This window comes from Enhydra lutris, unplaced genomic scaffold, assembly GCF_002288905.1.
Source record: "Enhydra lutris kenyoni isolate GAN:26980312 unplaced genomic scaffold, ASM228890v2 scaffoldscaffold45, whole genome shotgun sequence".
NCBI classification, from domain to species: Eukaryota; Metazoa; Chordata; class Mammalia; order Carnivora; family Mustelidae; genus Enhydra; species Enhydra lutris.
Genome location: NW_019154129.1, coordinates 13,541,719 through 13,564,671, shown reverse-complemented (window position 1 = coordinate 13,564,671; position 22,953 = coordinate 13,541,719). Strand labels below are relative to the sequence as shown.

The 22,953-nt window shown below is 56.5% G+C and overlaps 2 protein-coding genes across 5 annotated transcripts; both read left to right on the top strand.

Annotated features, from left to right (window-relative positions):
- The first annotated feature begins 490 nt into the window (after positions 1 to 490).
- On the top strand, positions 491 to 14,244 carry LOC111156280 (FLYWCH-type zinc finger-containing protein 1-like). The gene is made up of 5 exons (XM_022517056.1): positions 491 to 1,468; positions 1,740 to 2,195; positions 3,378 to 3,824; positions 3,959 to 4,153; positions 14,219 to 14,244. Exons 1-5 carry the CDS (start codon positions 1,135 to 1,137, stop codon positions 14,242 to 14,244), a joined length of 1,458 nt encoding a protein of 485 aa, XP_022372764.1. The 5' UTR covers positions 491 to 1,134.
- On the top strand, positions 4,394 to 22,953 carry LOC111156176 (FLYWCH-type zinc finger 1). 4 transcript variants are annotated; one of them, XM_022516890.1, is made up of 10 exons: positions 4,394 to 4,425; positions 14,219 to 14,404; positions 15,198 to 15,635; positions 15,907 to 16,362; positions 17,545 to 17,991; positions 18,126 to 18,389; positions 18,710 to 18,973; positions 19,816 to 20,088; positions 22,026 to 22,104; positions 22,539 to 22,953. In XM_022516890.1, exons 3-9 carry the CDS (start codon positions 15,302 to 15,304, stop codon positions 22,100 to 22,102), a joined length of 2,115 nt encoding a protein of 704 aa, XP_022372598.1. In that variant the 5' UTR covers positions 4,394 to 4,425; positions 14,219 to 14,404; positions 15,198 to 15,301; the 3' UTR covers positions 22,103 to 22,104; positions 22,539 to 22,953. The 4 variants fall into 4 exon arrangements, with proteins under 4 accessions (XP_022372598.1, XP_022372596.1, XP_022372599.1 ...); XM_022516888.1 differs by lacking the exon at positions 4,394 to 4,425 and adding an exon at positions 4,430 to 4,482; XM_022516891.1 differs by lacking the exon at positions 4,394 to 4,425 and having other exon boundaries at positions 14,003 to 14,320.

The window sequence follows — 22,953 nt, the reverse complement described above, 5'->3', positions numbered from 1 at the left end:
CCGTCTCCAGGCTAGCTCCACCCCTGTAACACATCCTTTCTTCTTCTCCAGCCCAGAAGCCAGGGATCCTGGAGTGACTGTGGATTCTCTGCACACCTCTACTGCCCTGTCCCCTCCCAGCTGAGGCAGCGCCAGCCCCGGCTCAGGCACAAGGTCACTGCCCTCCAGGTGTCCCAGCATCTCCTGAGTGCTGTGTGGTCCGGAGCCTCCGGCCCAGGCTGGGGGACAGATCAGGTTGTGAGTCCAAAGAGTCCTGCCTCTCAGAGCCAGACGTCCCCTTTGTGGTCTGCAGAGCGCCCGCGAGTGCCTGGCTTGGTCTCCCTGTGACACAGTGTCAGGAGGTGGGACACTGGGTATCCAGGGAGGGTCCGGGACCTGAGCCCGTGACCTGCGTGCTGGTCTCTGAGGCTTGGTGCTCAGGAAGGCCAGTTACCTTCATCCCAGACGAGGTAAACCAGGTCCTGTGAGAGGTCAGGCTCTGGAACCCCCTCGACCTGACTCCCTGCTCTGCACTTCATGGCCGTGTTGGCTGTCCTAGCGTGCCTCAGTGTCCTCATCTGTACACTGGATCAATAAGAATGATCAACTGTTATAACATGGGGCCAGATTAAATGGGAAACCCCGTGAAGAAGCACGTCCCACCGTGCTCAGCATCTAAGGGCCTCTATTTGTAGAAGCTCATGGTCCTCAGTGCCTCAGTCTCCCCAAGAGCCCCTGGAGAGCCTGGTCTGTGGCACATTTTACAGACAGGAATGTGGCATTTGGGGAGGGGACGTCACCAGACTGCAGTTGCCTGAGAGGGCACAGAGGAGCAGAAGCATCTACCTGGGGTGCCCCAGCTCTGTGAAGGACTCTCCCCAGGCACCTACCCGGGGTGCCCCCGCTCCGTGCAGGACTCTCCCCAGCCTTTCAGCCCCCTCTGGCTCCACCTCCAGCCCATGTCCATCTTCCTGAGCCCCAGGCCCATGTCCATCTTCCTAAGCCCCAGGCCCAAGGGGGCCTCACGGATGGATTTTGCCTCCTTCCTTAGGACGGACCCCCTGGACTGCCAGGTTCCTGAGCAGGGAGGAGGAGGACGTGAACTCCACCTGCTGGGTCCTGAGCGTGGCCGCAGGGACGGGCCATCATCCCAGAATGCCCCTGCCGGAGCCCAGCGAGCAGGAGGGTGAGAGTGTGAAGGCTGGCCAAGAGCCGTCCCCGGAGTCCCCTGAGCCAGGCACCGATATTGTCCCTGTAGCGCCCACGAAGCCCCAAGAATTCTCCGAACTGGTCCTGCTGACGGCCTCCACTGAGAGCGTGGATGGGGTGGACTCCCAGCCTGAAGGAGGGTACTGTGTCCTGTCCCTGGAGATGTCCGGTCCTGATGCACTGGTCAGGACCCCCCAGATCCTGCCAGTGGAGGAGCAAGTGGGGGCAGTCCGGCCAACCCCCCAGGCCTTTGAGCAGAAGCACAACAAGCCAGACACAGGTGAGTTCCAGGCCTCCTGCTCCTGGCCCAGCTCCCTTTGTGGGCCTGCGTGCTCAGACATAGGCCCTGTGGACCCCTTTCTAGGGGGTGGCCTTGGGGTCCCCTCTCTGCTTGGAGCCAAGCATCCTTGTCTCTAACCAGGACTCTGTGTCTGGCTGGTGTGATGATCTCAGGGCATCGTCCCAGCACATACCCCCGCTCTCCCATCCATGCCCTTGGCCTCAACACTTGCTCTGTTCCAGCCAACCCAGCCCTCTCTTTTCCTCCACAGCCCCCAAGCCCCTGGAGTTCCTGAGGACCCCTTTCGGGGGCCGCCTCCTGGTGCTCGAGTGCTTCCTGTACAAGCAGGAGAAGGCAGTGGGGGACAAGGTGTACTGGAAATGCCGTGAGCACTGGGAGCTGGGCTGCCGGGGCCGGGCCATCACCCGAGGCCCGAGGGCCACAGTGATGCGGGGCCACTGCCACCCGCCCGATGAGGAGGGCCTGGAGGCGCGGCGCCGGAGACAGAAGCTGCCCGGCCCGGCCCTGCCTGAAGGCTTGGGGGGTCCAGATGGCCCTGGGGGCCGACCAGAGGAGCCGCTGGAAGGGGTGGGCCCATGGCTGTGCCCTGAGGAGCCAAAGCCCAGCCCTGGGTTGGTGCTGAGCAAGCCAGCTACAGAAGAGGAGGGGCCGCGAGCTGTGTCGCTGCTGAGCTTGCCCCCCAAGAAACGCCCGACGCTGGGGATCGGTGAGCGCCCCGTGCCTGGCGTCCGCTCTGGAGCAGGCAAGAACCCGGGGGTCCTTACCTGTGCCCAGATGGAAACGTGGGGTCCCCCGTGGTTTGTAATGCGCTCTACGTCAGCATGGCCGAAAGATAGAAACATGTCCCGGAAATCATCAAACCCGGGGGACAGAACTAGTGCTCCAGAACCAGGGGACCCAAGTCCTTCTGGAACTTTGTGATGCAGCAGGGTCTGGTGCGAGGCCCAGAAATGTGAGTTTGAACAGAGCGAGGTGGTCCTGGTGGCCCAAGACATTAGGGGAGGTCAACCTAGAGGAGAGCTCTGGACCAGGTTCAGGTCACAGCCCCCCACCCCCCAGGGTTCAGCACAGGTGCTGAAGCTCTGGGGTTTCGGGGGCTGTCCGGGTTGGGGGATTGCTCCAGGCAAGGTGGATGAGATGCTTGACAGGCTGGAAGCAATCATCGCCAGTCCCACGTGTGGTAGCGCCTAGTGCGTGGTAGCCGAGGTCTTCTTGGTGGCTTTTATTACCAGCAAAGGGGAGGTGGGCTTGTCCCAAGGGTTGGCTCCATCCTGATCCAGATGTGAGGGTTTAAGGACTTAGGGCTGCTGCTGTGCTGGGTACTAGAGCGGGGGAAGGGGCAGGGTGGGGGGAGGCGGGGAACATGTGTTTTTTACTGTCTATTTTTTAAAAAATATTTTATTTATTTATTTGACAAAGAGACAGAGATCAAACGTAACAGAGAGGCAGAGAGGGGGAAGCAGGCTCCCCACTGAGCAGAGAGCCGGATGTGGGGCTTGATCCCAGGACCCTGAGATCATGACCTGAGCTGAAGGCAGAGGCTTAACCCACTGAGCCACCCAGGCGCCCCAAATAAATAAAATCTTAAAAAAATTAGATAAAAGTTTCAAGCAAACCTTAAAAAGAGTATGAACAGGAGTGTTACGCCATGAGGTGTAACCACCCTGAGCTGGGGCCTCCCCGCTAACCTCCCAGAGAGGACCTACACCTTCTCCCTGGCTCCCTGGGGGTGTGGGGGGGTCTGGGGAATGCCCAAGGGGCCCATGCACGCCCAGCTCAGGGGAAGCCACAATTGGCGTCCACATCAAGGGAAAAAATGCTTGGCCCCCCACGCTACCCCAGACGCCTCTCCTCCGCCTGCCGTGACTGCGCTGGCTTCCTCCCCCAGGAGAAGCCCGGCCCCTGGAGTTCCTGAGGACGTGCTATGGTGGCAGCTTCCTGGTGCACCAGTCCTTCCTCTACAAGCGGGAGAAGGCCGTGGGGGACAAGGTCTACTGGACGTGCCGGGACCATGCGCTTCACAGCTGCCGCAGCCGGGCCATCACCCAGGGCCAGCGGGTGACCGTCATGCGGGGCCACTGCCACCCGCCCGACGTGGAGGGCCTGGAGGCCCGGCGACAGCAGGAGAAGGCCATTGAGACGCTGCAGGCCCGGCCTGGGGAAACTGGGGGCCAAGCGGACAAGCTGTTCCGAGGCGTGGATAGCCTGCTCTCCCGCAGGGGGCCTGGGACCCTGACTGTCACCAGAGCCCGGCCCAGGAAGCGCACAAAAGTCCTTCCGGCCCAGCCCCAGGACCCGCAGGGATCCCCTGCCGAGGACCAGGATGAGGACCCAGGTGAGCCCTTCACACTGCTGGCCCAGAGCCCCCTCGGGTCTTGCTTCCTCAGGTCCAGGGAGGTAGGAGGGGACCCCAGGACCCTGAATTGCCACTTCCCTCCCCTCCACCGCACCTGTCCTGTTTCTCCCCAGGAGGCCCTGAGTTCCTGAGGACCCCTCTGGGCGGCAGCTTCCTGGTGTACGAGTCCTTCCTGTACCGACGGGAGAAGGCGGCGGGGCAGAAGGTCTACTGGACGTGCCGGGACCAGGCCCGCATGGGCTGTCGCAGTCGGGCCATCACCCAGGGCCGGCGGGTGACCGTGATGCGCGGCGAGCAGAAAGCCCGATGTGGGGCTTGAACCCAGGACCTGGGATCATGACCTGAGCCGAAGGCAGCGGCTTAACCCACTGAGCCACCCAGGCGCCCCGTCCCAGGAGCTTTTTCAAACATCAAGACCCCTGGGCCCAACAAAGAACTCCTTGCATGATGATTTACAGTTTATGGAAACTTTTCACATACAGCATCTCATTTGCTACTTTTCCTGTTTGACAGGTAAAATCAGTCCAGAGGATTGATGGAATTTGCCCCAGGTGTCACACCGAGCAAGTCAGCCTCAGCGGTAAGGAGCGGAGTACTAGCGGATGGGAATGGCGGGTCTCGCTCTCTGTGCCTGAAGGTAATTCTGTTGATCCACTGTCAGCTGCTGAGTGAGGCTCGGACGTTCAGGCCCTTAGCGATGAGCTCTCACCTGAGAGGCTCCCGGCAGTCTGGAATCCCGTGGGTCTCTTAGGTGTGTTGGGTTGACACTGAGCCCTTTGGGACCGCACGCAGGAAAGCAGTATCAGTGGGCAGTTGAATGTGGGCTCAGAATTGCTCTGTGTCTCAGTCCTGGGGGAGGGGAGAAGAGAAGAAAGGGATGAAGCAAACCGCAAGGCTCTCAAACCTTCCATGTACATCTGCCCAATTTAAAATACTCGTCACTCGGGGCGCCTGGGTGGCTCAGTGGGCTAAAGCTTCTGCCTTTGGCACAGGTCATGATCTCAGGGTCCTGGGATTGAGCCCCGCATCGGGCTCTCTGCTCGGCGGGGAACCTGCTCCCCCCCCCCGCTCTGCCTGCCTCTCTGCCTGCTTGTGATCTCTGTTTGTCAAATAAATAAATAAAATATTAAAAAAAAATACTTGTCACTCAATAAATCTTGAGTGAGTGAAAATTAAATACTACAAAACAAACACGAGGACCCAAGTATTGACCTCAACGCAATGATCATCCAGAGTAAAAAATGCATTCAAAGTCCACCCACGATAAACAGACATATGTGTGGCAGGGGAAGGTTTCGTAAAGTCATACCCACTTGTATTGCATGCAGTGCAGATTGGCAGAATTTTAAAGATTGCGGACTTGAACCAGGGATGACAGGGCCAATGACCCAGGCAATTAGAAAAGCAGAACCTTAGACTGAAACAAAAGAAATAAAGCTGTCTCAGACAGATGTGGAAGGAATGTGTATGGAAGCTTTTACTTAACTCATTAACCAAGGAACCAGAAAGATCTAATAACCAGTTTGCAAGAGAATCCAGAGAAGATTCTAGAAGATGACAGATACTGAAATGTGCACCTGTAAGCGAAACTGGCTTTTTCTTCGGCGGAAGAATTGTTTACATGTACTTACTTGCGTGGAGAGAGAGTTTATTGCCCACAGGCTAGAATAGTTTTGCATCGATCTTGGTTATCTACGCTGTGCAGAGCTGTCCCAGTAGCTCAGGCTGGAAGCCCGTAACCTGGAAGGATGTGTTCTAGACAATGCCCAGTTTCCGCTGAGGCGCAACGGTCCTTTACAGTCTCATAACCTCAGTGAAAGATACTTCTGATCAGGGAATGAGGCTGGTCTCAGTCGGTTTGGCCTGATTGCTCGCGTAGGTATGAGCATGTTAATTCACTGTAAAGGCCCTCTGGAGTTTGCTTTGCTGGAAGGAACCTTCCAGGATGGGATTTTTAGAAGTCTGGTATTTGCTGTTCCAAGGTACAGAAGCCATGCTAAGCTCTCTCCGCCACATTTCACTTATACTGCTTAGGAGTTTGAGCAAATTCCCGTCTGTGTTCTTGAGGTCCCCCGAATAGCTCAAGGTATGTGAAATACATTAAAATGTTACAGGATTGGGGTACCTGGGTGGCTCAGTGGGTTAAGCCTCGCCTTCGGCTCAGGTCATGGTCTCAGGGTCCTGGGATCGAGCCCCACATCGGGCTCTCTGCTCAGTGGGGAGCCTGCTTCCCCCCTCTCTCTGCCTGCCTCTCTGCCTACTCGTGATCTCTGTCTGTCAAATAAATAAATAAAATCTTTTAAAAAAATGTTACAGGATCGTCTCAGAAAAGAGGAAATCATAACTCTCCTGCTGATACAAAATAAACAGGTGTTATGATTTTATTTAACACATTAACGAGGGAGCATGTACAGTGGGACAGATTAAGTGAGAGCACATATATAAAATACTTCCTGTGGGGCCTGGCACACACACAAAAAGAAAACCCTTTAAATCCTTCTTAGGCACTTCACTTAGTGACTGACACGTTTCTCCAGGGCCTCTCCTCAAGTGTTTCTCAAAGCACAGTCCGTGGTCTCCCAGAGCCTCATGGGGTGCTTGCTAAAAATCCAGATTCTTGAATCCCTCTCCAGATCCTCTGTCCGAATATCAGATGGAAATCCAAGCATTTGTATTTTTATCCAGGGCCCCGGGGAATTCTTAGAAAGGCCAGAATTACACATACAACTAATTATAATAAAACTTGCATGAAAACTCTACTTAGCTCATTGTATGGATTCACTCTTTCTCTTCTGTTTCATTTTTTAAATTTTATTTCATTTTTTAAACACTGATCTCAAATAGGCTTTCTCGGCCTTGGCTTGGTTGGCATTTTGGACCAGATGCTTCTTTAGGGGGTGTTGGAGAAGCCACCCTGGGCACTGCAGGATGTCGCGCAGCATCCTTGACCCAGCCTGGTAGATGCTGGTAGCACGCCCTGCCTCCCAGTGGTGAGAACCAAAAATGTCTCTGGACATTGTCAGGTGTTGCCTGGGAAGCAAATCACCTTGACCGACAACCACCAGTCTGAACCCACTGTACTGATACCTAGGTCCGAATCCTTAGTGTGAAAAGAACCATTTTTACTGATTTTACGAGTTGAGGCCCTGAAGGTGGACACAGGCGTTTCGAATGAGGACTGTCTTTATCGGCCTGCTCTGGGTCACAGGAACCAAGGATTCAGCCTTGGTTCCTCCGCTGGGACACGACAAAACAGTGGACTCTAACTGAGGGGCTTATTTGGAAGATAAACTGTGGTAGTGAGTGCAGAGCCCCTCCCGGCTAGTGGCAGCCACGTCCTTGTGTCTGGTAAATAGAAAATACTGTCATCACTGTCCTGTCCAGCTGGGAAAACAGAAACTACTGTAAGATTTCTTTTTTTTTTCCTCTAAAGATTTTATTTATTCATTTGACAGATAGAGAGATAGCGAGAGAGGGAGCACAAGCAGGGGGAGTGGGAGAGGGAGAAGCAGGCTTCCCGCTGAGCAGGGAGCCCGATGCAGGGCTCGATCCCAGGACCCTGAGATCATGACCTGAGCCGAAGGCAGAGGCTTAACCCACTGAGCCACCCAGGCACCCTCGCTGTAAGATTTCCACTGGGGATTTCCTTGTGGTCCCTGGTGGTGGAGGAGTTGGGAGGCCAAACAGGAAATGATGAGCGAGCCGGAGCGTGGCAGGGGCTCCACGCTGCCGGCACAGCCAGGCCAAGCTCCACGGCAGGCAGGTGGCTTCTAGAACAAACACCCTCCTCGCCCCAGCCTCCAGTGTCCCACTGCGCCTCCCACGGGCCAGATCAGCCGGAAGTCACTGGGATGAACCATGAAACAGCCGGTTTGTAGGGCCGCATCGGTGCAGCTGATGACTTACTCTGAAGGCAGCTCTGAGCATCAGCTTCCTCTGCAAGAGGGAGAAGCAAGAGGTGCTTCTTACGTCTTACTGTAGCCTCCCAGGGCACAGGGAGGCACCCCGTTAGCTCCACACCAGCTGGGCCTGGGCTGGAGTCTTAGCTCTCGCTAGCCATGTGCGCCTGCGCCGCTCACTTAAGGCCCCAGACATTGAGCGGGGCTGGTGGTGACGCTTGGTAAGAAGATTGCTGGGTCACCGGACTGGAGGTGTGGGCTGGTGCCAGAGGAGCTTTGTTCCTGGCTCAGGTCCCAGGTCCCAGGTTGGACGGCGAGGCTCTGGACCAGAGGGTGTCTCCCTCTCTCTCTCTCTCTCTCACCCTACACTCAGGAGGTCTCTGTCACTTACTTTCTCCGTCAACTCCCACTTTGTAAGTTTGACACTTGGGTTTTCAAGAGTCTTTTGAGTTAATTTTAGACTTTTTTAAAAAAAAATTTATTTATTTATTTGACGGAGTGAGAGAGATCACAAGTAGGCAGAGAGAGAGGAGGAAGCAGGCTCCCCGCTGAGCAGAGAGTCCAATGTGGGGCTCGATCCCAGGGCCCTGAGATCATGACCAGAGCCGAAGGCAGAGGCTTAACCCACTGAGCCACCCAGGTGCCCCTAATTTTAGACTTTAAAAGCATTGCAAAGGTAGTATGTAGAATTCCCACATACCCATCACCTTGTCCCCCCAGTCGTCAGCCTCTTACCCGATGCTGCGTGGAGAGTGAAGCTAGGGTATCAACATGGTACAGTTCTCTTTGCCTACACTGTTGACCTGACTCCGATTTCTCCAGCTTGTCCCCAACATCCTTCTTCCGTCCTGCCATCCCATATGGCATTTAGCTGCTGGGTCCCCTCAGCCCTCTTCAGTCTGTGACAGGTCCTCACCCCGCCCTTGTCCTTGATGACCTCAGTGGTTTTGAAGTGTTCTGGTCACTTGTTTTGTGGGCTGTCCCTCGATGTGCCTTGTCTGATTGAAGTGGACGTGTGCACTTGGGGCAGGAGTATCCCAGAGACCGTGGGGTGTCCTCGGTGCATCTCATCAAGGACGTCATGGTGTTGACGTGTCTTATGACCGACGAAGTTGGCCTCGGTGACCAGGGGGTGTTTGCAGGATTTCCCCTCCGTTGTTACTGTCTTTCCCTTTGTAGTTAATAAATATCTCGGAGGGAGTATCTTTGAGGCTCTGCGGGTCCCACAATAAGGATTTTTAATGTCCTCGAGTGTTGCTCATTTCTCTGTTCCGTCATCTGTATTACCCTTTCATTTCTCGTGTGACTTGTCACAGGAGAGTTATGGAGTTAACGGACAAATGACGGAGCGAGGAGATGGAGCTTGTCTCCCGTTTCCCCAGGTGCTGAGTTCATGCACATTGTCCATAATTTCAAGAAAAAGAAATGGAAGGAGAAAGTAAATGACTGCTTTTCCTACTTTTAACATTTTGAGATATTTCTTCCTAGGTATTTAAGGCTTCAGGGTTTTATTTTTGTTTTAAAGATTTTATTTATTGGGGCGCCTGGGTGGCTCAGTGGGTTAAGCCTCTGCCTTCGGCTTGGGTGGTGGTCCTGGGGTCCTGGGATTGAGCCCCGCATCGGGCTCTCTGCTCAGCGGGGAGCCTGCTTCCCCCTCTCTCTCTGCCTAGCTCTCTGCCTGCTTGTGATCTCTCTCTGTCAAATAAATAAATAAAATGTTTTAAAAACATAAAAATAAAGATTTTATTTATTTATTTGATAGAGACACAGCGAGAGAGGGAACAGAAGCAGGGGGAGGGGGAGAGGGAGAAGCAGGCCTCTCGCTGAGCAGGGAGCCCAATGCGGGGCTCGATCCCAGGACCCCAGGATCATGACCTGAGCCACCCAGGCACCCCATTTTTTTGTTTTGTTTTGTTTTTGAGGCCATGAATACATAAAATCAGTCTGTAACCGACAACTCTGAGCAGAGCCTGCAGAAGCAGAGGGAGAGGCCCGCGGGGTCCAAGCTGTACTTGGGTTTGTTTTTGGGAAAACCTTAGCTTAGAAAAGATGGTATTTGCAGACTTTGCTCACTGCATCTGCTTCCTAAATATTAAGTTTTGTAAATACAAACATTTTGGGAAATCTTTGGTTATTTTTGCTTCATGGAAGAACTCCCACGTTCTTGTTTTGGAAACGGTCGTGTGAGGCCGCTCTTTCTCGCCGAGGACGCGGTGCGCGGGCCCTAAGGAGCAGCACCGCCACCCTGCGGCCGCCGGGAGCATTGCTGCCGGTCTTCTCGGTGCGCGCCGGCGCCCGTTCCAAGCCTGCCTTACGTAATGATTTGATCCTGGGCTGGGGCTCCATCTGGTCTAGGTGGGGGCCTCCCACCGTAAAGTGGGGCGAAATCGCAAAGGACATGTTGATGCGACGTGTGTGTCACGGAAAACAAAATGTCCGTCCAGAGCTCTGACCCAAAAATGGACAGAGCTATGTGTCTGAGGGGCAGGATTATGGGGCGTTGACTAGGAATTCGGTTCTTAACAGTTTAAACAAATTTTTATATCGTTTTTACAATATAATCTTCACAACCTCCACAATCTCCTAATATTCAATCCCTCTTCTTTGATGAGGAAACCAAGCCCAATAGGGAAAGGCCTGCTTAGGGTGTAGAAGACCGGTTTTCGGGGCGCCTGATGGGCTCCGTCAGTGGAGCGTGTGACTCTTGATCTCAGGGTTGTGAGTTTGAGCCCCACGTTGGGTGTAGAGATGACTTTTAAAAAATCTTTAAAAAAAAAGAAAAGAAAAAGAAAACTATTTTTCATCCTAGTGACCCTGGGGACCTGAGTCCCTATAAGGATATTTTCTAAGCAGATTTATTGAGATCTGATTTACATGCATACAACTCCCCTGTCGAGAGTGTATAACTCACTGTATTCCATGTGTCCACGGAGTCCAACAACCATCACCACAATCAGTTTCACTGATTCACAATCAGTTTCATTACCCCAAAAGCCCCACACCCCTTAGCATCACTTCCAAATCTCCCCCCGCCACCAGTCCTGTGCAGTCGCTCATCTACGTTCCATCTCGGTGGATTTGCCTGTTCTCAACATGTCATATAAACGGAGTCATGTAGTATGCCATCTTTTGTGTCTGTCTGCTGCTTTTTTTTTTTTTTTTAAGATTTTATTTATTCATTTGTGAGAGAGAGAGAGAGAGAGAGAGCACAAGCTGGGGGGAGAGGCAGAGAGGGAGAGGAAGAAGCAGACTCCTCACTCGATCCCGGGACCTGGAGCTCATGACCTGAGCTGAAGGCAGACGCTTTACCAGCTGAGCCCCCCAGGCGCCCGGTGCCCAGCTTCTTTGACTAAGCATGATGTTCTCAGCATTCATCTGGCACGTGCCAGAACTTGATTCCTGGTTATGGCCGAATATTATTCCGTTGTATGGACGGACCACACATAGGCCTGCGCAGGTGGTTCTGAGGGAGATCGTGGTGTACGGATGGACCCAGCTGGTGCCAACCCTGCACGGGGGGCTGAACGAGAGAGTGGTTGGTGTCCGCAGAGCTGGCGGGGAGCCTGCAGACAGCCGGGCTGAGAAGGCAGGAGTGTGGGCTGGCCTTCCAAAGTCGGACGGTTGAGGGAAGGAGGGGCTTTGGTTAGGTCTTATTCTCAGACACAGGAGACTGAAGAACCTTGGTAGTCCCGGTGCAAAGAACGTGGAGGCAGAGAGCATTGGTGACCAGAGAGATCAGGACATGAAGGGTGGAGAAGGGGCCCCTGAGGGGAGGGGAGCTGTACCAAGGGAACTGGGGGGAGACAGTTTATTTCCTGGTCAGGAGAAAATATGTATGCCCCCTTCATCCAGATAGTGAAGAGTGGTAAGAGCTTATGGAGAGATCCATCCTCAGAGGGTAAACTGTGAAGCAGATAAAATGGTTAAAGTCTGCATCCTGGAGAAAGAACTTCAGCTTGTTTGAAATCTGCCTTTTCTGCACAACCTCATTCCCCAATGATGTTAGGTAAATGGAACATTACACATGTAGTTTGCTGCAGATTTGTGTGCATGTGGTAAAACATATATCACAAAAATTTACAGCTTGAATCATTCTGACCCTCACACTGGCATGCCACCATCGCCACCCTCCACTGCCAGAATGTCGTCATCATCCCAAACTGAAACCACACCCACTGAACAACAGCTTCCCATCCCCTCCCCCTGCAGTGGCCCCCGATTCTGCAGCCATGAATTTGACTAGTGTAGGGACTTTACAGAAGTGGAATCATATGCGTTAGTTTTTTTTGTGACTGGCTTATTTTACATTGTGGACTTTTTGCTTTTCTTTTTCTCAGATTTTATGTATTTGAGAGAGAAAGAACACAAGCAGAGGGAGCAGCAGGCAGAGGGACAGGGAGAAGCAGGCTCTCTGCTGAGCAGGGAGCCCGATGTGGGACTCGATCCCAGGACCCTGGCATCATGACCTGAGCCAATGGCAGACATTTCACTGACTAAGCCACCCAGGCGCTCCCGTGATGGACTTTTTAAGTAATTAATTCTCATTGCCATCCTTCATACTTAATTTTTTTTGTTCTTCTTGGTGGATTACCAGCCCATTAAGCGTGATCAGCTGAGGGATTTAACGTTTCTTTATCATGGCCCCTGAAGTTCAAACGCACTTTGATACTGTACATCTCACAACCTTTTCTGTTCCATCCATCAAAAAGCCAAAACCTACCAGGTTCAGTCACCTTCCAAGAGTACCAGTTACTGCTGAGTAACAAATGACCCTGATCTCACTGGCTTAAGATAAGTTTATTATTGACGGGTATCCCATGAGGTGGCTGGGCTGTTCCCATGGCCGCCGTGCAGGATCGCACAGGCGGGGGGTCTGCTGGACCGCACAGTGCAGGATGCTTTTCCTCGATGCCCGGCAGTGCTTCCTCCCTGCACGTGGCCGCTCACACGGCTTCCTAACCTGGTGTCTCCTAAGGGTGAGGACTTCCAAGCCCCCAGCTTGGTTCCGCCACACTCAGCAAGTCTCAGAGCGAGGGACCCGTCTGGGCTTGAGCCTGTCCAGATTCAAGACCACATTGTGAGGGGGGCCTGCATACTTGATGGGAGGATTGTGGTCATTAGACGATCTACATTCCGAGATCCCTTAGTGGGTGAGGATGGTAATCATCAAACCAATCCAAGTTCAAGGTCATTGCCAGACCCCTGCTTTTCAGCAGATGGTGGGGGTGTGGGGGGGAGAGTTGGGGGTGGCCAGAGTTCACCTTTGGTTGTGCTGAAATTTCTTCCGTATCCTTTGAGGGGTGTACGTGTTAGAAGCCTTTTATGCAGAACTTGTATTTGAGGAGATCTCACCGTCTTCTGACTCTGGGGTACCCATGACTCCGGGTCCTGTTCCTGTGGAATGTGGGGGCTCTTAGTCATGCCAATGCCCTCTGGTTTGGAGGAGGCCAGCCTTTGGCATCTGATGGTCTGAGGCTGATGGCATTTCGGGGTCCCCACAGCATCCCCTCTTGCCCTGCGCATGGCGGGGATCTGGGGCTGGGCCTTGTAGGAGTGTGTGTGCTGTGTGGATGGCGACCACAGTGCTTTGCCCAGCCAGAGTTGTCCCAGGCCTCTGCAGAAGAGAGGGCCGGCCCCCTGCACCCTTGGTCCTGCAGGCTGGAGGCCGCTGGGACGCAGATGAGCACCAGCCGGCTGGGACATGGGACCCGGAGCACAGGGACCACAGTGCAAGGGGAGCCAGAGCCCCCCAGCCCGGGCGGGCTGCCGACTGACGGTCCCACGTCAGGCCAATTCTCGAGGGGTGCGTGGCAGTCCGGGGGCGGGGCTTCCAGCTGTCACCCTTTTCTTCCCGGAGCATCTTTGTGCGCACACTGGGTCCTGCTGGGGCCGGTCTCCAGGGGCGGGATGGGCAGGGCAAAGAAGGGTGGCACGGGAGGAGCGAGCGTTGGAAAGTCCAGGGCATGACTCCCATGACATGGGAGGCCAGCACAGCTAGGATTCTCAATCAGGTGGCCTGGGACCTGGAAGATTTCCTTGAGTCTCGCCACCACCTCCCACCCTAAACCCCCGTGATGGGCTTCTCCACTGCCCTGGGATGGGCAGGCGTGTATGGCGAGATGGGGCAGAGATGAGGCACCCCTCTGAGCCTTCAGCCTTGGCTCTGTCTTAGTGGGGCCCTGGGGCCCTGCCCTTAGGCTGACCAGGCTTCGGGGAGCTGAATCTGGGCCCCAAACCAGGAACTCCAGAGCAGGAATGGCGACACTGGAAACGAGGATGACAGCTCACAAACGGGGCTGAATTGTGCAGGGAGGCTGCAGTCTTGCTTCTTCTTAAGGAGAGTCAGGGGAGACCGAGTCATTCACCCCCCAACCAGTCCCTCAAGAAAGCAAGGAAGTTCAACCCATACTGGTACCCAGGGTCCCGTCTCCAGGCTAGCTCCACCCCTGTAACACATCCTTTCTTCTTCTCCAGCCCAGAAGCCAGGGATCCTGGAGTGACTGTGGATTCTCTGCACACCTCTACTGCCCTGTCCCCTCCCAGCTGAGGCAGCGCCAGCCCCGGCTCAGGCACAAGGTCACTGCCCTCCAGGTGTCCCAGCATCTCCTGAGTGCTGTGTGGTCCGGAGCCTCCGGCCCAGGCTGGGGGACAGATCAGGTTGTGAGTCCAAAGAGTCCTGCCTCTCAGAGCCAGACGTCCCCTTTGTGGTCTGCAGAGCGCCCGCGAGTGCCTGGCTTGGTCTCCCTGTGACACAGTGTCAGGAGGTGGGACACTGGGTATCCAGGGAGGGTCCGGGACCTGAGCCCGTGACCTGCGTGCTGGTCTCTGAGGCTTGGTGCTCAGGAAGGCCAGTTACCTTCATCCCAGACGAGGTAAACCAGGTCCTGTGAGAGGTCAGGCTCTGGAACCCCCTCGACCTGACTCCCTGCTCTGCACTTCATGGCCGTGTTGGCTGTCCTAGCGTGCCTCAGTGTCCTCATCTGTACACTGGATCAATAAGAATGATCAACTGTTATAACATGGGGCCAGATTAAATGGGAAACCCCGTGAAGAAGCACGTCCCACCGTGCTCAGCATCTAAGGGCCTCTATTTGTAGAAGCTCATGGTCCTCAGTGCCTCAGTCTCCCCAAGAGCCCCTGGAGAGCCTGGTCTGTGGCACATTTTACAGACAGGAATGTGGCATTTGGGGAGGGGACGTCACCAGACTGCAGTTGCCTGAGAGGGCACAGAGGAGCAGAAGCATCTACCTGGGGTGCCCCAGCTCTGTGAAGGACTCTCCCCAGGCACCTACCCGGGGTGCCCCCGCTCCGTGCAGGACTCTCCCCAGCCTTTCAGCCCCCTCTGGCTCCACCTCCAGCCCATGTCCATCTTCCTGAGCCCCAGGCCCATGTCCATCTTCCTAAGCCCCAGGCCCAAGGGGGCCTCACGGATGGATTTTGCCTCCTTCCTTAGGACGGACCCCCTGGACTGCCAGGTTCCTGAGCAGGGAGGAGGAGGACGTGAACTCCACCTGCTGGGTCCTGAGCGTGGCCGCAGGGACGGGCCATCATCCCAGAATGCCCCTGCCGGAGCCCAGCGAGCAGGAGGGTGAGAGTGTGAAGGCTGGCCAAGAGCCGTCCCCGGAGTCCCCTGAGCCAGGCACCGATATTGTCCCTGTAGCGCCCACGAAGCCCCAAGAATTCTCCGAACTGGTCCTGCTGACGGCCTCCACTGAGAGCGTGGATGGGGTGGACTCCCAGCCTGAAGGAGGGTACTGTGTCCTGTCCCTGGAGATGTCCGGTCCTGATGCACTGGTCAGGACCCCCCAGATCCTGCCAGTGGAGGAGCAAGTGGGGGCAGTCCGGCCAACCCCCCAGGCCTTTGAGCAGAAGCACAACAAGCCAGACACAGGTGAGTTCCAGGCCTCCTGCTCCTGGCCCAGCTCCCTTTGTGGGCCTGCGTGCTCAGACATAGGCCCTGTGGACCCCTTTCTAGGGGGTGGCCTTGGGGTCCCCTCTCTGCTTGGAGCCAAGCATCCTTGTCTCTAACCAGGACTCTGTGTCTGGCTGGTGTGATGATCTCAGGGCATCGTCCCAGCACATACCCCCGCTCTCCCATCCATGCCCTTGGCCTCAACACTTGCTCTGTTCCAGCCAACCCAGCCCTCTCTTTTCCTCCACAGCCCCCAAGCCCCTGGAGTTCCTGAGGACCCCTTTCGGGGGCCGCCTCCTGGTGCTCGAGTGCTTCCTGTACAAGCAGGAGAAGGCAGTGGGGGACAAGGTGTACTGGAAATGCCGTGAGCACTGGGAGCTGGGCTGCCGGGGCCGGGCCATCACCCGAGGCCCGAGGGCCACAGTGATGCGGGGCCACTGCCACCCGCCCGATGAGGAGGGCCTGGAGGCGCGGCGCCGGAGACAGAAGCTGCCCGGCCCGGCCCTGCCTGAAGGCTTGGGGGGTCCAGATGGCCCTGGGGGCCGACCAGAGGAGCCGCTGGAAGGGGTGGGCCCATGGCTGTGCCCTGAGGAGCCAAAGCCCAGCCCTGGGTTGGTGCTGAGCAAGCCAGCTACAGAAGAGGAGGGGCCGCGAGCTGTGTCGCTGCTGAGCTTGCCCCCCAAGAAACGCCCGACGCTGGGGATCGGTGAGCGCCCCGTGCCTGGCGTCCGCTCTGGAGCAGGCAAGAACCCGGGGGTCCTTACCTGTGCCCAGATGGAAACGTGGGGTCCCCCGTGGTTTGTAATGCGCTCTACGTCAGCATGGCCGAAAGATAGAAACATGTCCCGGAAATCATCAAACCCGGGGGACAGAACTAGTGCTCCAGAACCAGGGGACCCAAGTCCTTCTGGAACTTTGTGATGCAGCAGGGTCTGGTGCGAGGCCCAGAAATGTGAGTTTGAACAGAGCGAGGTGGTCCTGGTGGCCCAAGACATTAGGGGAGGTCAACCTAGAGGAGAGCTCTGGACCAGGTTCAGGTCACAGCCCCCCACCCCCCAGGGTTCAGCACAGGTGCTGAAGCTCTGGGGTTTCGGGGGCTGTCCGGGTTGGGGGATTGCTCCAGGCAAGGTGGATGAGATGCTTGACAGGCTGGAAGCAATCATCGCCAGTCCCACGTGTGGTAGCGCCTAGTGCGTGGTAGCCGAGGTCTTCTTGGTGGCTTTTATTACCAGCAAAGGGGAGGTGGGCTTGTCCCAAGGGTTGGCTCCATCCTGATCCAGATGTGAGGGTTTAAGGACTTAGGGCTGCTGCTGTGCTGGGTACTAGAGCGGGGGAAGGGGCAGGGTGGGGGGAGGCGGGGAACATGTGTTTTTTACTGTCTATTTTTTAAAAAATATTTTATTTATTTATTTGACAAAGAGACAGAGATCAAACGTAACAGAGAGGCAGAGAGGGGGAAGCAGGCTCCCCACTGAGCAGAGAGCCGGATGTGGGGCTTGATCCCAGGACCCTGAGATCATGACCTGAGCTGAAGGCAGAGGCTTAACCCACTGAGCCACCCAGGCGCCCCAAATAAATAAAATCTTAAAAAAATTAGATAAAAGTTTCAAGCAAACCTTAAAAAGAGTATGAACAGGAGTGTTACGCCATGAGGTGTAACCACCCTGAGCTGGGGCCTCCCCGCTAACCTCCCAGAGAGGACCTACACCTTCTCCCTGGCTCCCTGGGGGTGTGGGGGGGTCTGGGGAATGCCCAAGGGGCCCATGCACGCCCAGCTCAGGGGAAGCCACAATTGGCGTCCACATCAAGGGAAAAAATGCTTGGCCCCCCACGCTACCCCAGACGCCTCTCCTCCGCCTGCCGTGACTGCGCTGGCTTCCTCCCCCAGGAGAAGCCCGGCCCCTGGAGTTCCTGAGGACGTGCTATGGTGGCAGCTTCCTGGTGCACCAGTCCTTCCTCTACAAGCGGGAGAAGGCCGTGGGGGACAAGGTCTACTGGACGTGCCGGGACCATGCGCTTCACAGCTGCCGCAGCCGGGCCATCACCCAGGGCCAGCGGGTGACCGTCATGCGGGGCCACTGCCACCCGCCCGACGTGGAGGGCCTGGAGGCCCGGCGACAGCAGGAGAAGGCCATTGAGACGCTGCAGGCCCGGCCTGGGGAAACTGGGGGCCAAGCGGACAAGCTGTTCCGAGGCGTGGATAGCCTGCTCTCCCGCAGGGGGCCTGGGACCCTGACTGTCACCAGAGCCCGGCCCAGGAAGCGCACAAAAGTCCTTCCGGCCCAGCCCCAGGACCCGCAGGGATCCCCTGCCGAGGACCAGGATGAGGACCCAGGTGAGCCCTTCACACTGCTGGCCCAGAGCCCCCTCGGGTCTTGCTTCCTCAGGTCCAGGGAGGTAGGAGGGGACCCCAGGACCCTGAATTGCCACTTCCCTCCCCTCCACCGCACCTGTCCTGTTTCTCCCCAGGAGGCCCTGAGTTCCTGAGGACCCCTCTGGGCGGCAGCTTCCTGGTGTACGAGTCCTTCCTGTACCGACGGGAGAAGGCGGCGGGGCAGAAGGTCTACTGGACGTGCCGGGACCAGGCCCGCATGGGCTGTCGCAGTCGGGCCATCACCCAGGGCCGGCGGGTGACCGTGATGCGCGGCCACTGCCACCCGCCCGACCTGGGGGGCCTGGAGGCCCTGAGGCAGCGGGAGAAACGCCCTGGTGCGGCTCAGCGGGGGAGCCCAGGTAGGACAGATTGTGGCCAGGGCCTTGGTGACAAGCAGGGGACCCAGACGGCCACCTTTCCCTCAGCCCTCCCGTGTGCTCCAGCAAGCAGCGTCCCGTCCTTAGGGGAACACTCTGGAAGTGGATACAGCCCTCTCCAGTTGCTCTCCCCTCCCCTCCTCACCTCAGCCCTGCTCTGTCTGGGCAGGGCCCTCCCTGAGCTGCTCCGTCCAGGAGCTATGCTGCTCTTGATTTGAGAACAGGGGCTCCCATCGCCTCCCTGCTGATCTCCAAGACCTGGATCCCAGTTCTCCCCCCGCACCTGTCGCGTTTCTCCCCAGGAGGCCCTGAGTTCCTGAGGACCCCTCTGGGCGGCAGCTTCCTGGTGTACGAGTCCTTCCTGTACCGGCGGGAGAAGGCGGCTGGGGAGAAGGTCTACTGGACGTGCCGGGACCAGGCCCGCATGGGCTGTCGCAGCCGGGCCATCACGCAGGGCCAGCGGGTGATGGTGATGCGCAGACACTGCCACCCGCCCGACCTGGGGGGCCTGGAGGCCCTGAGGCAGCGGGAGCAGATCCCCAGCCCGGCGCAGAGGGAAGGCTCAGGTGCGGGTGAGCTGGTGCAGAGTGTGGCAGGTACTAGGCCCCGCTCTCTCTGCTGGGACCTTTTGTCCTTGGCCCTGGGCCTGGTGGGGTCTAGCCACCCACATGTGGTGGTCTGCCCACAGCGGGAGCTCCCTAAAGGCAGGGCTGCGTATGGGCTCCATCCTCGAGGCTGGTGCTGGAGTGGGACTGGCTGGCAGCAGAGAGAAACCCACTCAGCTGGAGGGAAGGGGGCAGGGGGCGTGATCTGCTACAGGACAGGAAGGGCCCAGCACCCACTTATGGGGCAATGAGCCTGGACCTCAGGGACATTTTGTCTTCCCTCTCGGGTCTGTCTATTTTCCTCACTTCCCCACCCAGTTCTCTCGAGCCCCCCAGACCCCAGTATTGCAGGACCTTTCAATTCAGGGTCTTAAAAGCCTCAAGAGAGAGTTGATCAGTTGCCACCTGGCCGAGGGGAGAGGGGACACGGAGCCAGGAGGCTCCTGGTGCGTGGTCCCAGCCAGCCATGGGCCCCGCTGAATGCTCTAGCCCAACCTTTGAGTGGGGTGCTTGCCAGCAGGTGTGGGGTCCCAGGCGGGTCAGGAGGGGTGTGCAGGGACGCAGGGCCAGCCTCCCGGGTAGCCCCCCAGCCCTGAGAAGGAGACAGCCAGTCTGTCCTCCAGGGTGTCAGGGCCGCAGGCCCTGGGCTGGCCGCTGGAGCCGCAGCCCTCGGGCCCCAGAGCGGGGCTGGTCTGCAGAGAGCAGAGCGCCTCTGTGGGGGCGCTGCAGGTGCAGAGGAAGCGGCTTCTGTCCCTGCCGCCTGCTTCCGAGCTGCCCCGTTCACATTGCCACATTCCTTCCAGGAACCCTCCAGCCTCTGGAGTTCCTGAGGACGTCCCTCGGAGGCAGGTTCCTGGTGTACGAGTCCTTCCTCTACAGGAAGGAGAAGGCGGCGGGGGAGAAGGTCTACTGGATGTGCCGGGACCAGGCCCGGCTGGGCTGTCGCAGCCGGGCCATCACGCAGGGTCAGCTGGTGACTGTGATGCGCAGCCACTGCCACCCGCCCGACCTGGCGGGCCTGGAGGCCCTGAGGCAGCGGGAGCGGCTTCCCAGCGTGGCCCTGCAGGCGGACCCAGGTGCAGATGGGGCTGGCGGTCAGAGCGGGGCGGACACAAGAGCGGTGGGGCTCGAGGCCCTCCCAGCCCATGGTGCGGACACCTCAGAAGACAGGCACTGTCTGAGGAGCTTTGTGCCCTGGCCTTTCTACCTTTCCAGAGTTTTCTACCTCTCCTGTCCGCTGGAGCCTTCTCTGGAACTTGAAAGCACCCCTAGGTCCATCCCGTTCTCAGAACAACTCCCCTTCTCATTCATGTCTTCTCCTTTCCCTTATCCTAAGAGGTCTTAACTGGTCACAGATCAGTCTCTTGAAAATCAGATGAAAAAACAGAGACTACTCCAGAAGAGCGTGCCAGTGTTTGTGTGTACGCACACCCGTGCATGCACACACACGTGCGCGCACACACACGTGCACATGCACACACGTACACACACACACACACACACACGCATACACACGCACACTCGTAAGGTTTTGCCAAGAACTAATTTTATTGAACTGAAAGTGGGTTCCCGTCACATAAACAGGATAGAAAGCAGGTCATTAGAAAGCATTTTTGTGTTTCATATTAATTCATGAGAACAATAAGGGCCACATCTTAGAAAATAGAAAAATGAATCCAAGTTGTATAAAGCAACCAAAAAGAGATATGGCTTCTGCTCAAAAAAATAAAGGTGGTTTCTGGGAGAAAGGAGTGTTTGGCATCAGTAAGAAATAGAAGTCGTGGGGGGTCCTGGGTGGCTCAGTCGTTAAGCATCTGCCCTCGGCTCAGGTCAGGATCCTGGGGTCCTGGGGTCGAGCCCCGCGTCAGGCACCCTGTTTAGCGGAGAGCTTGTTTCTCCCTCTGCCTGCTGCTCCTCCTGCTTGTGGTCTCTCTCTCTGTCATATAGTCTTTTTAAAAAAGATTATTTATTTGCGAGAGGAACAGTAAGTGAGAGAGAAGGAGCCGGGGGAAGGCGCAGAGGGAGAAGCAGACTCCCCACTGAGCGGGGAGCCTTATGCTGGGCTTGATCTCCCAACTCCGGGATCAAGACCTGAGCCAAGGGAGCGGCTTAACTGACTGAGCCCCCGGATGCCCCAATAAATAATCTTAAAAAAAAATAAAGGGGGGATGCCTGGGTGGCTCAGTTGTTAAGTGTCTGGCTTTGGCTCAGGTCACGATCCCAGGGTGCTGGGATCAAATCCCACATCGGGGGCGCCTGGGTGGCTCAGTGGGTTAAGCCTCTGTCTTCGGCTCAGGTCATGATCTCAGGGTCCTGGGATCGAGGCCCACGTCTGGCTCTCTGCTCGGCGGGGAGCCTGCTTCCTCTCTCTCTCTCTGCCTGCCTCTGTGCCTACTTGTGGTCTGTCTGTCAAATAAATGAATAAAAAAAAATCTTAAAAAAAAAAACAACAAATCCCATATCGGGCTCCCTGCTCAGCGGGGAGTCTGCTTCTCTCTCTCCCACTCCCCCTGCTTGTGTTCCCTCTCTTGCTGTCTCTCTCTCTCTGTCAAACAAATAAATAAAAGATCTTAAAAAAAAGTTGTGGGACACCTGTGACCCAGTGAAGGGCACCTCAGTTCGATGTCTCATTTAGTCCTGCTCTCCTGAACGACGGGGCCGAATGCTGACTCTCAGGGTCCCCAGTGGCTTCTTTCACCAGGCACAGGTAGTTTGGGGCGTTAGAAAACCAGAATTTCCAGTGGCTTCCCCACTTGGGAGGGAGCCTTCTACCCCGTTTTCCTCATCCTCAGGCCCGTAAAGTCGTCATTACAAAGTGCATGCCTTTGACTCTAGCAGCTTTAACAAGAAAAGAGTTAACCGGGCGCCCGGCCAGCTCAGTCAGTAGAACACGTGACTCTTGATCTCAGGGTTGTGAGTTCAAGCCCCATGTTGGGAAAAATAATAAGAAAGAAAAGAAAATCTTAAACAAGAGAAGAATTATTAACCCGTGGTTTCCACTTTCTTTCCTCAGGAAAGATGGAGCTTTCCCCAGCAGCGCCGCCGTCCGTGCAGCCTGACTCTCCGGAAAGCCCCCAGATGCGTGGGTAACTGTGAGTTGTCTCGCGTCCCCTAGGTCACCCCCCACATGTAGTGGCTTATGGCGACACTTACCATCTCTCCCTTGTCAGTGGGCAAGATGTCCGGAGTGGTCGGGTTTGTGGTTCTGGCATAGGGTCACCCTGAGGTTGGAGGAAAGCTGGGGGCCGGGGCTGTGGTCACCTGAAGGCCCGCGGGGGCTGGGGGGTCCCTTCCCTGGTGCCTTACTCTCTCGCTCACGTGGCTGTGGGCCCCGGCTCTCCCTGGGGGCCCACTCCTGCGAGTGACAGCTCTCTTCCTGCGACACGGGGGCCCGGAGGGGAGGAGCGGGTCTTCTCCCCAAGCGCGGGGGGTGCCCGCCGGGCCAGACGGGACCCAGGCCCCGAAACAGCAGGACTCGTCCAGCAACAAGGACTGAGATCACACAAAGGATGTTATGTGTTTGCAGCAGAGTGAAGCCAGAAATGATGGGGAGCTTACAGATATCGGATGTCACCCCACTCCCGCGCACCCGGTGACTGGAAGAAATCCCGAGACGAGCGGGACCTGGTCTGAAGTGAGCAGGATGGAGCCGCGGCCCTGCAGACGCCTGGCCGGGGCAGAGCACCGCTTGAGGGAGCCTGGCGGCTGGAAAGACTTCCTTCAAGAAGAAGAAAGATCTCCCTTCGGCAGCTTACGCTTCCATGCTACGACGCTGGGAAAAGAAGAAAGGAGCGACCCTAAAGCAGAAGGAGGGACGTGAGAGAGAACAGACACGAATGAAATAGAGATGAGAAAATGAACGCGACGAGAAGCTGGCTCTTTGAAAGGATCGACCAAATCGACAAACCTTTAACTACATCGCCTCCAAAATCGGTTTTTAT